This window comes from Pinus tabuliformis, chromosome 4_2 (assembly GCF_031772625.1).
Source record: "Pinus tabuliformis cultivar Carrire ecotype Pingquan chromosome 4_2, CPIR1, whole genome shotgun sequence".
In the NCBI taxonomy this organism is placed as follows: Eukaryota; Viridiplantae; Streptophyta; class Pinopsida; order Pinales; family Pinaceae; genus Pinus; species Pinus tabuliformis.
Genome location: NC_142304.1, coordinates 286,594,253 through 286,610,482, shown reverse-complemented (window position 1 = coordinate 286,610,482; position 16,230 = coordinate 286,594,253). Strand labels below are relative to the sequence as shown.

Below are 16,230 nucleotides of genomic sequence, written 5' to 3'. Positions count from 1 at the left end.
AGGCAATAAATAAGACGGTGATATTTTAAGGCAATAAAGCGAAACTCATTAAGGAGATCTTGCACAAGCTGGGCCTCTGAAATCTCTCCAAAATGTGAAATGGTAACACAACAAAGGATTATCGTATAGATTTTTAATATTACGTGTTAATATTTTATTCGTGAATCACGTGCAAATTTGTGTAATGTTTACTTTATATATTTTGTTTTGGAAAATGATAAAATTTATTATAATTTATAATGGTAAAATTTATTATAATATATTTGTGATTATTATTTCAAGAAAATCATGTTATTGAAAAATATTAATGATATTTATGTGAAGTTATGTAATATTTATTTTATATGTTAAAATGTATGAAAATGATAAAATTTATTATAACGTATTTGTTATTATTTTTAAAATATATTATTGTTAAATTAATAGGTAAAATTTTGTTGTCAATTATTTATATATATATTAAATTAGAAGAATGAGTAATTGGTATGGGTTATTAGATTTTTAGGACTTAGGATGTGTTATGGGATTGAATTATTATTATTATAATTTTTTTAAGCTGAGTGGTCTTTACATCCACCGTAAATATCGGGTCCCGAAGGGATCTGTCCCCTGCTAATAACCCCTAGGGCGTCAAGGAGATTTGACTCGATGACCTCCCAACTGGGAAAGTGCTTAGCAACGGGAACTCGACCATTTGAGCTATCCCTTGGGGCTTTAGGGGATTGAATTTTGAATCTCTTAATTTATACTATTTTATTTTACTTCAATTATCAATTAAGTTATTGATAAAGACTTCTTTATATTTATTTTAATTTAAATAATTTAAAAAAACTAATATTTTTTTTATAATTCTTAATAAAACTAACACTAATTCATTTTTTTTTAATTATAATTAAAGTTTTATTGCTATTTTTGGAAATTACAATATTAGATAAACTGTGTATGTCGTAGTTAATGGCAATGCATCAAGTTTTTGTTTTTTAAAGTTTAGTTTCAAGATGTTTACTGGGGAATGAAACGGTTACTGGCCAAAGCAATGGAGCAGGTGGCCATGGAAATGGCCGAACTGTCCCAAGGAATCCCCACCCTGAAAAAAGAACTGAAGAATATTCAGGTCACCCTACTCATGCAGGACAGGAAAATGGATGAGATTCAGCAGATGCTTCAAGCGGGCGCATTGGGAGTCAAGCTAGAGAAGGAGCCAGAGCTTGGCACAACGAACCAGTAGAAGAAGGGGTCGCTGTATTCTGATTTTTGTATGTTTAGATGTTATTTCTGCAGAGAAAAAACAGTTTGATTAGAGGTAGAATAGAGGTGTATTTAGCTTGGGTAGACAGACTGATAATATACTTTTTTTGGTTGGCTTTTAAAAACTTCAGATGGTCAAGAGACCCGGTTTCCCTTAAGGGCGGGTTGAGACCTGCATATCTATGTACTGTTTTTAATTTTTGATAATGGAAAAAAAAGAGTACCGCCTCAGCTTACAAAAAAAAAAGATATTATAAGAAATTGACAGAAAGACAACTTCTACAACCAAAAACTTCTTATTCACTATCAATCTTGAAGAATGATATGAAAGATTAAAAGTAAAGCTACATGGCTCCACCTCCTGGGTTATTTGTCCTTTTAGTTAGAGTTTCTTGCACACTGAGGTGGGCACAAATATACTTTGATTCTTTTAGAGAAATTGTCCAAATCCTTTGCTAGAAGCTAGAGTTGAGGCATAACCCTATCCTTTACATCATTGTGCTTTACCAACACCATCCTTAAAAAAAAAAAACTTATTTGCCAATGTAATCCAATAATGTGCTTCTCACTGTGTTCAACATCCATGACACCATCACAACTACGATGTCAAATTAAATTATAAACCTTTATTACCAACCAATTTGATTTTATATATATTTTTAATCTTATTATTAAAATAAACTTTTATCATTATAAAAATTCAACACATAAGATTATATTTTAAGTTAAAAATTTAATCTATAAAATAAAAATTATATATACATACACTAATTTATCTCAATCTACTATATTAATTTACATTAACCTATTACAAATAAATTCATTATAATCTATTATTAACCTATTACAAACAAATTCATAATAATGTATTATTATTAGGTTTAAAATATTGAAAGCATTATTTCAGATTTATAAATATATATATATCATTTTTCCATTCCTCTAACCAAATCGAGAATACTTTCATGGAATCAGATCGAAGATACTTCTTATTCTTATTATCCTTATTTGCTATCAAATTTATTTCTTTCTATATATATTCTTCAACTTAATTATTATTCTCTAATTACATTAACAAAAAATTGAACCAAATCAAATAGATCTCCTATAATTATTGTCCATATTTATTATCAAATTTATTTTTCTCTTTATATATTTTCTTTAATTTAATTATTATTCTTTAACTATATTAACAAAAATAAATTTGAAATACAAATCCTCCCAAGAAAAAAATTACTGTTAAATGTAAAAATTATCATTAAAAATATCCTTATGGTCTATCAAATTTATTTCTATATAAATTTTCTTCAACTTAATTAATTATCATCTTTAATTATATTAACCCAAAGAAATTCCTTCAACTTAATTAATTATCATCTTTAATTATATTAACCCAAAGAAAATCCAAATGCAAATCATGGAAAAGGGAAAATTAATTGTTAAAAAAATTATTCTTTGATTACATTTAAGATGCAAATCATGGAAAAAGGAAAATTAATTGTTAAAAAAATTATTCTTTTGATTACATTTAAGATGCAAATCATGGAAAAGGGAAAATTAATTGTTAAAAAAATTATTCTTTGATTGCATTTAAGAACAAGGTTCGAATCATGGGCGGAAAAAAAATTGTTAAAAAAGAAAACAGAAGTCTGTCAATGGCATGCCATAACAACGTGGCTGTGGCATTTGAACCGTATTTCTCGGACCTCCCATGTGAGGTTTGTGTACCTTGAAAATGATGGGAAAACCTGATCTGCGCTGTAAATTTCAAGGAAGATCGATCACTGATTCACTGCTATTTCAAATTAAAATGAATAAGAACGTTAGCGATACACATTCAAATATGGGACAGGTCATCCCTAGCAGCCACGTGCTGGACACATCCATCCATGGCGATGGAGACCGAGTGTGCCCACAGACTTCGACTCCCTGTCTTATTCTGAATCTTGATGTATAAATAAAACCCGATAAGAAGATCGGGCACTGCAATGCTGTGAGTGCTCAGATAGTTAGCCCCTTGTAGCCAGGCTCTCTAGTTAGACTCGAAAATGTGGTGCTCCAGGGTTTCGATCTGCCGTTTCTTATGTCTGCTGCAGTTGCTTTTTCAGCTATGGGGATCTGTCACCGCCAGTGATGGTAAGCTTCTTTTTCCATTAATTTGATTAGCTCTGTAAAGCTCTATACGTGTTCATGTTGTCCATGGCTGACATTTCTCTGTTTTTGTTTTCTTGCAGGTCTGCTGCCGAATGGGGACTTTGAGTTGGCTCCTAAGCCCAAGAACCTGAAAGGCACGGTCCTTGTAGGGCGAAACTCCTTACCGAAGTGGCGAACCAGAGGTTTTGTGGAGTACATAACATCTGGACATCGTCAGCGTGATATGTTGGTGGTCGTCCCCGAAGGAGCCCACGCTGTGAGACTGGGAAACGAGGCGTCCATCAGCCAGAGTATCAAGGTCACAAGGGGCTCCTATTACTCGCTTACATTTAGTGCGGCGAGGACTTGTGCACAGTTTGAGAGACTGAATGTCTCTGTTCCTCCGTTTTCTGGAGACATATCCATACAAACCCTGTACAGCAGCAATGGCTGGGATGCTTATTCCTGGGCATTCAGGGCTCTTTCCAGTGTAGTCGATCTTATTCTTCACAACCCCGGCGTTGCAGAAGATCCGGCTTGCGGACCAGTGCTGGATGCAGTGGCACTCAAGGAGTTGTTCCCCCCTCGGTTCACAAGATGTAGTGTGCCTTGGCTTCTTGACTATCTTGATTTGCAGAATCTCTAATTTCTTGATTATCTTGATTTGCAGAATTCTTAATTTCTTGATGTTTAAAATTCTTGATTTTTTCATTTGGCTTCAGTGAATCTGATCAAAGTCTGTGTAATCTGCCTTCGCTTCTTGATTTCTTGATTTCGATTTTGATTTTGTGCAGTCGATCTCATAAAGAATGGCGATTTTGAGGAGGGCCCTTACATGTTCCCAAGCTCCAACTCCGGCGTGCTTCTCCCTCCCAACGTTGAAGATGCCATTTCTCCTCTGCCGGGATGGATCATCGAATCTCTGAAAGCTGTCAAGTACCTTGACGGGGCACATTTTGCAGTTCCGCAGGGCAGGAGGGCCGTGGAGCTTGTGGCCGGCAAGGAAAGCGCCATATCCCAGGTCGTCAGAACGATTCCCGGCAGATTGTACCGCTTGAGCTTTGCAGTGGGAGATGCCAGGAATACCTGCATGGGTAACATGATTGTGGAGGCATTTGCTGGAAGGGAAACGGTCAAGGTTCCCTTCGAATCAAAGGGAGCCGGAACCTTTAAGGCTGCAACACTCGCTTTCACTGCGATCGCCCCCAGGACTCGCGTTACTTTCTTCAGTACGTTTTACACCATGAGAAGCGACGACTTCAGTACGCTGTGCGGTCCTGTGATAGATCAAGTTAAACTCTTTTCCGTTCGTTAAGCGCTGTGTTGCTATTTGCAGATTTTGTTTTATTGCTGTCTACTGCATTTATGTATGCATTTGATTAGTGCTTCTGATCTGATACCTCCCTTAACAGAGGAGAGATTGATACCACAAGTATTTGAAGTTTCTATGGTTTTTTGGCTCCAGCCACTTGCTGGACCATTTATTTAAGCTTATGAAATTATTGTTTGGGATTAGTTTGGCTGGATAGTAGCATTAGCTTTCGTGATGGCAATGAACCAGCATTTTGTTCACGAGCAGTGAGAGATAATAATATTTGTCTTACAGATTGCTTGTGCTGTTTTCTGGATCGTACTCTGTTCTGCATTTCTACTGTGCCACTGCTTTTGAGTGGGTACATGTAATTCATCGCGTAAAGCCGTATCCTTCTGGCACGGCTGAGGCATCCTTTAATTAATTTTTGGATTTCTGGGTCCTTTTCCTCCTTCACTGGTCCACTGCACAAGTACAAGATTCAAAATAAACAAAATCCTATTTAATATTATGAAGCTTTCTGCACGACATCATGTTTTGACAACACTTTCAGAGAAAGGGGTAATGGGAAACGGAATTGATGACAAACACTTGGATGATGGAAGAAGCAAACGGGAAGCACCATAACTGTAATTAACTTCAAAAACTGTTGCACCGAAGAGTCGGGCATTGCCCTTGTTATGACTTTGATTGTTGCTCCTCACCCCTCATGCAACAAAACACTTCACCTGTCCAAAGGAGACCTTGATCACCTTACATGGTGAAGGGAATTGTCTCATTGGCCGTTGCAGTTGTTGGGAGAATTTGAAGTTTCTTGAGGAAAATAGGTTCATTTATTCAATGGCCTGGCCTACACAAACCAAGCACAAGAAAGGAATCACCACAATCCAAGCATAATAATGTGGAAATCTAAATGTAAAAAGGAAGACTTCATTTAAAGTTTTTCATCATTGAATTTGATCTCGAAACTCATCTAAAAACTCTCTCATCCAATTCACTGTGGGTAAGGATGCCCTATCTCTCATTGCGATTATGGGTATTTGATTTGCTAAAGTATATTGGAAATGCATGATTGGGTAAATTTCACTTCAAATTTGTAAAAACACAGAGTAAGCCTATAATTAATAAGCCTGTGTGGATATGAATTTCAAGAAGGGTTTTTCTTCATAAATCAAATTCGACTACAAGTAAGCTGCCTTTCAATATAGTCATAAATCAAATTAGTCTCAAAAAGACTAAACTTGGATGTCACCTCTCGACTACAAGTAAGCTTCTTGTAAGCTGCCTTTCAATATAGTGATTGCTTCGAAACCAAACATATTGCCCACCCATCGCCTTAAAATTAAAACAAAAGGATGTTCCCAAATAACCAATAGAAACCACATAATGCCATGGAATTCTGGAGGAGTACCACCTTATAAGGTTGTGAGACCCACAGTTGAAAGCCAAACCCAAAATCCAATACAAACAAATATCGTATCAGGAGGAGAAGCTTAAAATAGATCACAAGGACAACACTAGTGAAAGCCAAACCCAAAATCCAATACAAACAAATATCGTAGGCGAATGAGGAGGAGAAGAAAGAAGCTTAAAATAGATCACAAGGACAACACTAGTGGGGCTTTTTATGAAACCATCCCAAAAATTTTGGAGGTGAGTGGCTAGAGGTTTGTACATAGTTTTTAGTTTATATATATTTTTTAATGGGTGAATCTAAATTGTAAGCATATTTTGGTATTTAAAAAAAATATGATGCACTAATGCTTATAATATAGTGTATTGATCACTTTTTTTGTTTGTTAAGTTTGGTAGGTCTTTTTTTTTCATTCATTTATAAAGCAAATTTACACCACATAGATTGACGAGGTGGCCCCAACTTGCCTAGTGGGAAACCAACTCTATTGGCCACCTATCCGCATTGTATGTCATCCAATAACAAAAGAGTTCGAGTCTTTCTATCCAAGCTATATAAGTATTTGATTCATGTCCATACTCTAGATATCTACCTATACATATTCTTGCATAAGGAAATGTAAAAGATACCCACATATATAAACAAAACTTAACAAGGGAGATTGTCTAATCATTCTGATCAACCGAAGTTGATTCCACTGGCGCTCGGTCTTTGGCATTTGAATCTGGCATCTCTGTCAGCTCTAAGATACATGGGATGTGCCTCTCAATTCTGTCAAGTTTGATATCCTGCTTGTGCAGTTGAAACTGCACTTTCTGGAATTCATGTTTATAATTCGGCATGCCTTGGACAGTGACAGCCATGCCCACTGAAATCTGCTCCATAGCCTTGCCCAACAGGCTTTTCATCAGCCAGTACAGGTATAAGGTCTGTTTAAATTGGGTGATCCTACCTCTAGTGTTGCCAGGGTCTGGGACAAGGGTCCTCCAATCCTCCATTTTCGTGTCTATCTCATTTTCCTGTTTGACTTCCTCTTCCCATTCCTCTAGAATTTTACGAATACCTTCATCTGTGCCCTCATGGTATGCCACTGCCACCTCACTGATAAGTGTTTCCACATGTTTCCTACCTCTGCATGCCTAAGACGTGCCCGGGTCCGTATCCTTTCTAGTTGCTTGGCCTGTCTTCCACGACAACAGCCACAACTTTTCGCAGGGCGAGCCATGGTTGCGTTGCCCCAGTCTTGTTCATTGCAACAATTCATTAACCAGAAACAATTAAACAAGATATAATAGTGGTCTCGCCCCCAGGTGCTATTATTACAAGTTCCCACCTCGCCTTGTTCCTCCCCTTCCCCATTGATTACATTGCCAGGGCCTTCATTGTCGTAAGGGGGCTAACCCACTACTATCCTCAGTGGTACCCATCGCCCCAACCACCTCCTCTCAGCCTTAGGCAGGTTAGCTACCACTCCCCAATTACCATTTGGTGAGCGCTACTGCATGCCTTCGTTCAGCGAGTCATGGTATGCATACCCTTTCCCCTCTGCCCAGGACACAGTCAAAGAGCCCAACTCCGTCACCCCCTCATCCCTGAGCTCCATGACACTGCCATCGCCTATCCGCCTGTTATAGCCATTACCGTTCCTTTTCCAGACTTCCCGCCCATAGTTCTCAGCCTTTCCCTCTCTGTTGCGGTTTCTATCTACCACCTAGCAGCTACACTTGCATCTATAGCAGGAACCTTCTCCTACATTGCAGGTGGATAGACACACTCTCCCCCCAAGCCTGTCTCTCTACCTTTACCCGCAAGACCTCTACAAGCAACCCCACTCGACCCTCTGCCCAAAATTCCTAGGGTTCCCATGTGAGACAACAGAATTTCGAAACAAAGGGAAATGGAAACAATACCAAGCAAATGCAGGATACAGATGCAAGACCATGAAAAAACCAATAGTCTCCACCCCCAATTCCTCCATCATTCCTCAATTTCCCAGTTTTCACCCATAATTCTCCCCTTCTCCCTCCAGCGAAAACCAAAACAGGTCAACATTGCGATGGATGAGAGATACCGGAGTACATACCTGTGAGCTCCTGCAGTCAAATGAATTTCTTGGTGTTGTGGATGGCGTCGCAGAACCCATCCGGTGCACCAGCCTCCCCGTCCATGATCGAACCAAACTACAACACCCAACTGTCTCCCTTTTCTCCTGTTTATGCCTTCACAACCATAACCCTCGCTGCCACTTTTCTCACCTTCCTTGCATGCAATCATGCAAAAGGCCACCACATCCATCGCCTCGAGCGAGTGGGGGGCGGTGATACGGTGCTCAAAGGTACCTTCCATTAAACCTCTATTTGATTTTCCAACCACTGACTTGCACCTCGATTGGGGTCAGTGCATCGATCACTTTTATTATTATAAAATATTAAAATATTTTTAAATTAAAAAAAATATACAATGTATAAACTAAGAACATATAAGTGCACGCATGAAGAATACACTCGATTAAGATAGTTTTTTTTTTAAACAATTCAATTAAAAAAACTTAATTTTAAAAAAACATAAAACTTTAAGATGTGCTTAAAATCCATAATAGAAGTATCGTAGTTATAATATTAACGCACTTACAAACACTGACATGCTTATAGTAATATAACCTTGTGTTTTTTAATATATAGAAAAATCCAATCGGTGCATTACAGATAAAACAACATAATGTTGTGTTAATAAGAAAAGCATTACATGATCCAGACATTTTTGCTTACAAAATATAAAATTTATATATTAAAAGAAAATAGCTTATTAGTATGTTACGTTAATCATATACAAACTGAGAAATATACTCTTGGCACATTGTAATAAGGTAAATTTTAAGAGTTCATCGGTGTGTCTTACTATTGAGTACACTAAACCCACTGATATGTCCTGTGAATTTAAAGGAAGAATCTCCCATTGATTTAGACTAGATTATTATAGTATTTGCCATATATCTTGAAGCTTTCAGAGCATAAAAAATTGAGGAATTAGCTTGTAGGGTCATTTTAATGGTAGATACTAATTTGAAGAATTGGGTTTGAAACCTAGTATGGAACCATTTTGAGGTATTAAATGATTTTTTTTGTGGTAAAAATGCTCTTGCTTGTGCAAGACTCTTTGGAACCATTCTATAGACAGAGACCTTCACAAAAATGCAAGAATAATGTCAGATGGAGTACATATGCAAAAGTTAGGCCTCCCACGAGTTCATCCATTATGTTTACCACCATGGTATGAGAGGATGACACATCAACCATGAGTACTCATATATATGGGGCTAGTTACACGTGGAATTTCTAGAAGGTTCTAGAAGTTCAAAATTGTAACTCAATTGAAGGGTGAGGGAGTAAAACCTTACCCCTACTTGGCTATCAGACTATGTTAAATACTATGCCATTAGGAGGAGTAAGGGTTCCATATTTTGTTCCATAGTTGAGTACAACAATTGGGAGTGGGAAGTTAGAGAGTAGAATAGAGGGGATTAAGATTGTAATAGCCTTATAAGCCATAGGTCTTAGATAACTCCATAGAGAGTACTTCCTTTGTACTTGCATCTCCATACTAAAGAAAATAGAGCAAAGTAGTTTCACCTTACAGCTAAGTTTTCTCTTCCAAGGGTTTCCTAGGGCAAAAATTGTGTCTATTGAGGATGTTGTGTGTATTTCTTTATATTTTATATTTATCATATTTTAGTTAATTTATTCATTTAATCATAAAAATAGTAAATAAAGAATCTGAGATCTAAAGGGAATTAACATTCATAGTAAATATTTTAGTATGTTATCAAATTTGTTATGACAAACTATTGTAGTGGAATATACATGGCAATTTAGAAATCATATTGGTATCAAAGCAAGTTTCTTTGGGATATTTTGTGGGGAGTTGTGAGGATTCAAGAATCAATTTAAGAAGAAAGTTGTATAACCCTAGCCATGGATGATTATTATGTTCATAATAACCCTCATGATTCGACAAAAGAGATATTCACGAGGCTGGAAAAGAAATTATTTGACATCAATTGTAATATGAAACTCCTCATGGCCGTTTTAACAAGTAAACTCAAACTATTCAAAGAGGATGGAGGCTTTAACTTAGAGGTTAGATCAGAGGGGAAATTGGGAGATCATGAAGACTCATAAATGATTTAATGAAAGAACTTAGGAAAGTGTAGTTTAGTTTGAGTTCCATTAACCCTTCACAATCTCTATTCAAGATGGAAGTGAAAGTGGACATAGAGCCATACCAAGGCGAGATTGATGCATTGAAACTGAATAATTGGTTGTAGCAATTAGAAGTCTATTTTTGTGTTCACCATATAGGTAAAGAACAAAAAATATCATTTGCTAGATTGAAGTTAGAGGGCCATCCTCTGACCTAATGGGAAAGCCATACAGAAACACTTAGGCTAGAGGGTGATCTATCAACAATTACATGGGAGGACTTCAAAACCCCCATTAGGTCCCAATTTTATCCTATGGGGTATGTATAGGACCAATGGATTCGATGAAACTACTTTATGAAGAGGAAAGGATAAAGTGTACATAAGTACATCACTAAGTTCAGAAAGATTACTATCATGTTGAGTATCTCTTCCAATAATCCAAATGTACTCAAGTATTTGGGGTGTCTAAATGGCCATATATGAAATAAAGTGATGCTTTTCAAGCCAATGGCAATGGATGAGACGTGTGTAGGAACAATATCTAAAAATAATAGGCTAAAAGAAAGGGCAATTAAGCGGTTCGAAGAAGAAAGAGCACTAGAAGCTTCCAAGGAGGGCAAGACGAAGTGGAAAGGGGGAAAGGATAAGAAGATAACAACCATTGCACATTAGTGCAAGGATCTTAACAAAAATTGTAACAATTGCAAAATTGATGATGACATTGAGGAAAATTATTGTAAACTACATCTAGAGCTAAACCCAAAATATTGCAAGAAGGATGCAAAGAAAAATAATCTATAGATTTGAGCAATCATGATTCGGATCTTAGGGGGAGGCCCCCAAAATTTGAAAAATTGAAATGCTAGAAGAAAAGAAGAGAACACACAATCACAAAACCACATAGAAACTTCTAATAAAACAAATAATAATTTTAAAGGTTGCATTGTGGTGGACAATCTGTCCTTTTACAAAATGTGACTTGTTACTTATAGGTTTCTTTCTGTCACAATACCACAGGTAAATTCAATGGGTGGATGTCACTTACAATACCATGGGTAAATTCCATGAGTGGATAAATACCATGAGAGGATGAATACCAAGGGTTGATGGCACTTACAATACCATGGGTGAATGAATACCATGGGTGGATGCCACTTACAATATTATGGGTAAATTTCTTAGGTAGATGAATACCATGGGTGGATGCCACTTATAATACCATGGGTAAATTCCATGGGTGAATGACTACTACGGGTGGATGAATACCATGGGTGAATGTCATTTTCCATTCGGATCATTCCTCCCTCTGTAAGAAAGAATGGTCTCCATTGCGTGAAGTTCCCTCTTGAGAAACCTTTGTTGAATATGAAGAGCCACTAAAGAGAAGGGTTTTGTGTGGTTAACCCATAATCGTGATGAAAAAGATCTGAGGATAGAGATACCCTGTAATTCTTGTGACCAATTGTGATATTGACAGTGTGTGACTTAGAAAATGGACTTTAATAAAGTGTGGGTTTGTGGATGACCCATAACCATGACAAACAAAGATCCGAGGATAGAGATACCCTGTAATGCGTGTGACCAACTGTGATAATAATAGTGTGCGGCCTAACAAATGAATTTCGATGAAGTGTAGGTTTGTGGATGAACCATAACCATGAAAAACGAAGATATGAGGATAGAGATACCCGATAATTCTTGTGACCAACTGTGATACTAATAATGTGCGGCCTAGCAAATGAACTCCGATGACAAGGATTTTGTGTGGTTGACCCATAACCATGATGTTGATTGTTGATGAAGTAGTAGGTGCCTACATAGCCTGGGGTGGGAGGAAACGTCTCCAAAGAACCCAAGTTGGATGCTGCTATGCTGAAACTGATGAATGTGAACCAGGTGCCTACTAAAGCGGGGTGGGAGGGCACATCTCCAAAGGGAACCTGCTTCGAATGCTGCTCCAGATTTAAAATAGGGATAACTCGGTCAATATAACTCATAATCTTTATTATAATATGTTTATGGAAATAGGATGACCATTCTACATCTTTCCATGTGATTGAAATCTTTACCTGGACACTATGGAAGCTCAGATTTGCGTTTCAACTGTCTCGCTGTCACAAAAGTTCTGAAAAAATAACTGATTTTAAATCAAAGATATCTTGCTCATCCAAACTCTGATTCGACCTTTTTTTTTAAACTAGGTTAGTTTTTGAGAGGAGCTCATATCTACAATCATTTTTTAAAATTCTACACAAAAGCTGCAAACAATGATAGGATAGCCGCCGTCCATGAATTGCCGTTATAAAAATTTCTGCAACATAGCTGATTTTAAATCAACGATATCTCCCTCATTTAGACTTCGATTCAATTGATGTTTGTTCTAAATTTGGGTATTTTTTTGCAAGGAATCTAGATCTGTTATTTTTTTTTATAAAATTTGACACCAAAAGTTTCAGATTTGATCTTAAAACTCGCCACCCAAGAAAATTCTTTCAAAAATAATGAAAAAAGAAAATCTCTTTCCGCTTTGCTAAAAAAAGTGATTTGTGGAGGTCATAGCACGTGCCTGGAGTTTTTTGAATATTTACGCAAAAAATTGAAACTGAAATATGCATCAAACCCTCATTCCCATGGAATCGTAACCTGAATCTGATACTACTGGTCCAGATCTTCGGGGGAGGCGCCCAAGGTCTAAAAAATTGAAATGTTACAAGAAAAGAGGAGAAAACACAGTAACAAAACCACAATGAAACTTTTATTAAAACAAATAATAACTATAAAGGCTACATTATGGTGGCCAGTCTGTCCTTTTACAAAATGCGACTTGTTACTTATAGCCTTTTTGGGTCACAATACCACACGTAAATTCCATTGTTGGGTAAATACCATGGGTGAATTAATACCATGGGTGGATGTCACTTACAATACCATGGGTAAATTCCATGAGTGGATAAATACCATGGAAGGATGAATACCAAGGGTCGATGCCACTTACAATACCATGGGTGAATGCCACTACAATATCATGGGTAAATTCCATGGGTGGATGAATACCATGGGTTGATGCTATTTTCCATTCGGATCAAATGAGGTTAAAAGGAGATATAATGTGGATGAGAATATTGTATGCACATTAGTGCAATAAGAGGTAAATTTGAGTAGCTTTTATCACCAAGAGGGAAAGGAGATGACCAAACTCTTCCACATTAAGGTCTAGGTCAAGAAGACCAAGATATATGCTCAATTTGACTCAGGAAATAGTCTAATCTCATAGCAATGAATGTAGTCAATTATGTAAATCTTAGCCCATATCCATTGAGATGGGTAAACAATTATGTAGAGATCAAGATAAAAAAATAATGCAAGAGAGCATTTACTGTAAGCACTGATTATCATGATGAAGTGGAAGTGAACATAATACCACTTGATGTATATGGAGTTGTATTTGGGAGTCCTTACATGTATATGAGGGATGGAATTTTTATGTAGAGAGAAAACCAATATCACCTTATCAAGGATTGGAAGTATTTTATTATTGAGATGCATAAAGGTAAATCAAATATTTCATTGGTAAGTGCCAACAAAGCCAATAAGCTTATTAGTTCTAATAAGAAATATGTTTTACTTTTCTTAAAAGAAAATCAATATGATGATGAGTTAATAAAATGAACAACATCCCTAGAGGGGTGCACTGAATAATAGAAACATCAATTGGAAGAGTTATTACAAACATATAAATGAGTGTTCTAGGAGCCCAAAAGGCTACCGCCTAAGAGGGAAGACAAGCAAAAAATCCAATTATTACCTCTCTGTTGTTGAATATTTAGGTGTATAGATTGCCTATTCTAAAATTAAATGAAGCGAAAAATAGTTCTAGTAGTTGTTGGAGCAAGACATGATTTGACCAAGCACCTCATCTTGTGGGTCACCCATCATAATTGTACCAAAGAAGGATGGGACTTGGTGAACATGTATTGATTACACAACATTACAATAAATAATCAACCTAAGATTGATGATTTTTTAGATCAATGGTAGCACACAAAATACTTCACCATGTTAGCTTTAAAATTAGGATACCATTATGGTTTGAGTCAAAGAAGAAGACATATGGAAGATTGCCTTCAAAACCACACAAGGTTTGTATGAATGGTTGGTCATGCCATTTGGTTTAAGTAATGAACCAACCACATTTATGAGATTAATGAATGATTCATTTGTTATAGTTTATTTGGATAATATACTAGTTTGCAGTGCTACCCGAGAGGATCATCTCTCACATTTGATGCACATGCTAAACATTTTGAAAATGAACTAGCCACTAGAAAACTTCAAGAAATGTGAGTTTTCTTAGCAATATTTGGTGTATTTGGGGTATGTGATTGGTGGAGGGAAGCTTATGATAGATCTTACAAATATGGAGGCCATCATGAAGTGGCCAATTCCTACATATGTCTTTGAAATTTGGAGTTTTATTGGAGAAAAACAATACTTTTGGAAGTTCATACCTTTATTTTTAACAATAGTTGTACCACTCCATGTGATAAAAATGAGTGGCAAGAGTTTCAAGTGGGGAAAGAATCAATAGAAGGCTTTTGATGAGTGAGCTAAAAGGAAAAATAATTAAGCACTAATTCTCACATTACCAAACTTGCAGAATCCCTTTGAAGTGGACATGGATGCAAGGAGGAAGGCCTATATTCAATCATTTTGAAGTATTTTATGGGGAAATTCTCTACTACCCTACCTATAAAAAGGAATTTTAGCCTTGGTTCAAGTTGTCAAAAAGTGGAAACACTATTTAATGGTGAATGAAATCATTATCCATATAGATCACTAGCCACTACAATATCTGCAAGCTTAAAGTAAGCTACAACATACCAAACACTACAAGTGGATGGGGTTATTACAAGCATTTCATCTAGTTATCAAGTATAAGGACAACACAAACATGTTAGCAGACATACTTTCAAGGTCACCCACATCTAAAATTACAACTTTGGGAACTCTAATGAAAATGGAGCCTTTCACCCATGATGCAAATGGAAAGACCTACACAAAAGATGAGGAATTCAAGGAAGTGTTTCACTAGCTATAGGGATAGAGTTATGTAGAAGATGTTGATGACAAATCTAACGATCATATCCATAATGGGTTATGATACAGGTTAAACATGCATTGTTTTCTTAAAGGTTAATGACTGTAGCTTATCCAAAAGGCTCAGACCTCTATGGCTAAGAGGAAATTTGACGTTGGAAAAAAAATTGTCAACTTACAAAGGTATGCGTACTAGCCCATAATGCAAGAAGATGTAGCATGATGCGTTAGAGGATGTATAATTTTTTGTACTAGCAAACTCAATAATAGGAATCAAGGTCTACACCATCCCTTACCTTTACCCACTTGCCTTTGGGAAAGCATTTCCATGGATTTTGTGGAAGGTTCACAAATACAAAGCAAGGGAAATGACTACTTGTTTATGGTGGTTGATAGGTTTAACAATATGTGCATCCTCATTCCTTATAAAAAGGCCATCAAAGGACAACAATAAACAAACTTATTCTTTGAATAGGCTTATGTGTACTTTGGTATACCAAGGAGCATCATTTTAGATAGGGACACTACATTTCTCAATGTATTTTAGATTATGTTGTGAGAAAATATGAACATGAAGTAAAATAGGCCAATAACATTCCATCCACAGAAAAATGAGTAGATAAAAGTAGTCAAATAGACATTAGTATATTGTTTGAGGGATTACAATTAGAAGGATTTGAAGACTTGGGATCCATACTTCGACTAGTAAGTCCCCTTTCAAAATTTGCTTTGGATTGTTTCCATCTTCACCTCTGGATGTTGCATATACAGATATGGAGGAGTGAGGGATGATCTCATACGAGACGCATTAAGAGAAGAATTTTT

General features: G+C 36.5%; 1 protein-coding gene across 1 annotated transcript; it reads left to right on the top strand.

The window, feature by feature from the left end:
- Positions 1 to 3,137: 3,137 nt before the first annotated feature.
- Positions 3,138 to 5,147, top strand: LOC149169117 (protein DUF642 L-GALACTONO-1,4-LACTONE-RESPONSIVE GENE 2-like). The gene is made up of 3 exons (XM_089428569.1): positions 3,138 to 3,384; positions 3,483 to 3,980; positions 4,176 to 5,147. Exons 1-3 carry the CDS (start codon positions 3,297 to 3,299, stop codon positions 4,694 to 4,696), a joined length of 1,107 nt encoding a protein of 368 aa, XP_089284695.1. The 5' UTR covers positions 3,138 to 3,296; the 3' UTR covers positions 4,697 to 5,147.
- Positions 5,148 to 16,230: the final 11,083 nt, after the last annotated feature.

Excerpts from the sequence above, each read along its gene's own strand:
- LOC149169117 (XM_089428569.1), top strand. The coding sequence starts at position 3,297 with ATGTGGTGCTCCAGGGTTTCGATCTGCCGTTTCTTATGTCTGCTGCAG. Across the intron at positions 3,385-3,482 it reads ATCTGTCACCGCCAGTGATG|GTCTGCTGCCGAATGGGGAC; the intron begins GTAAGCTTCTTT and ends GTTTTCTTGCAG. Across the intron at positions 3,981-4,175 it reads CCCCCCTCGGTTCACAAGAT|TCGATCTCATAAAGAATGGC; the intron begins GTAGTGTGCCTT and ends GATTTTGTGCAG.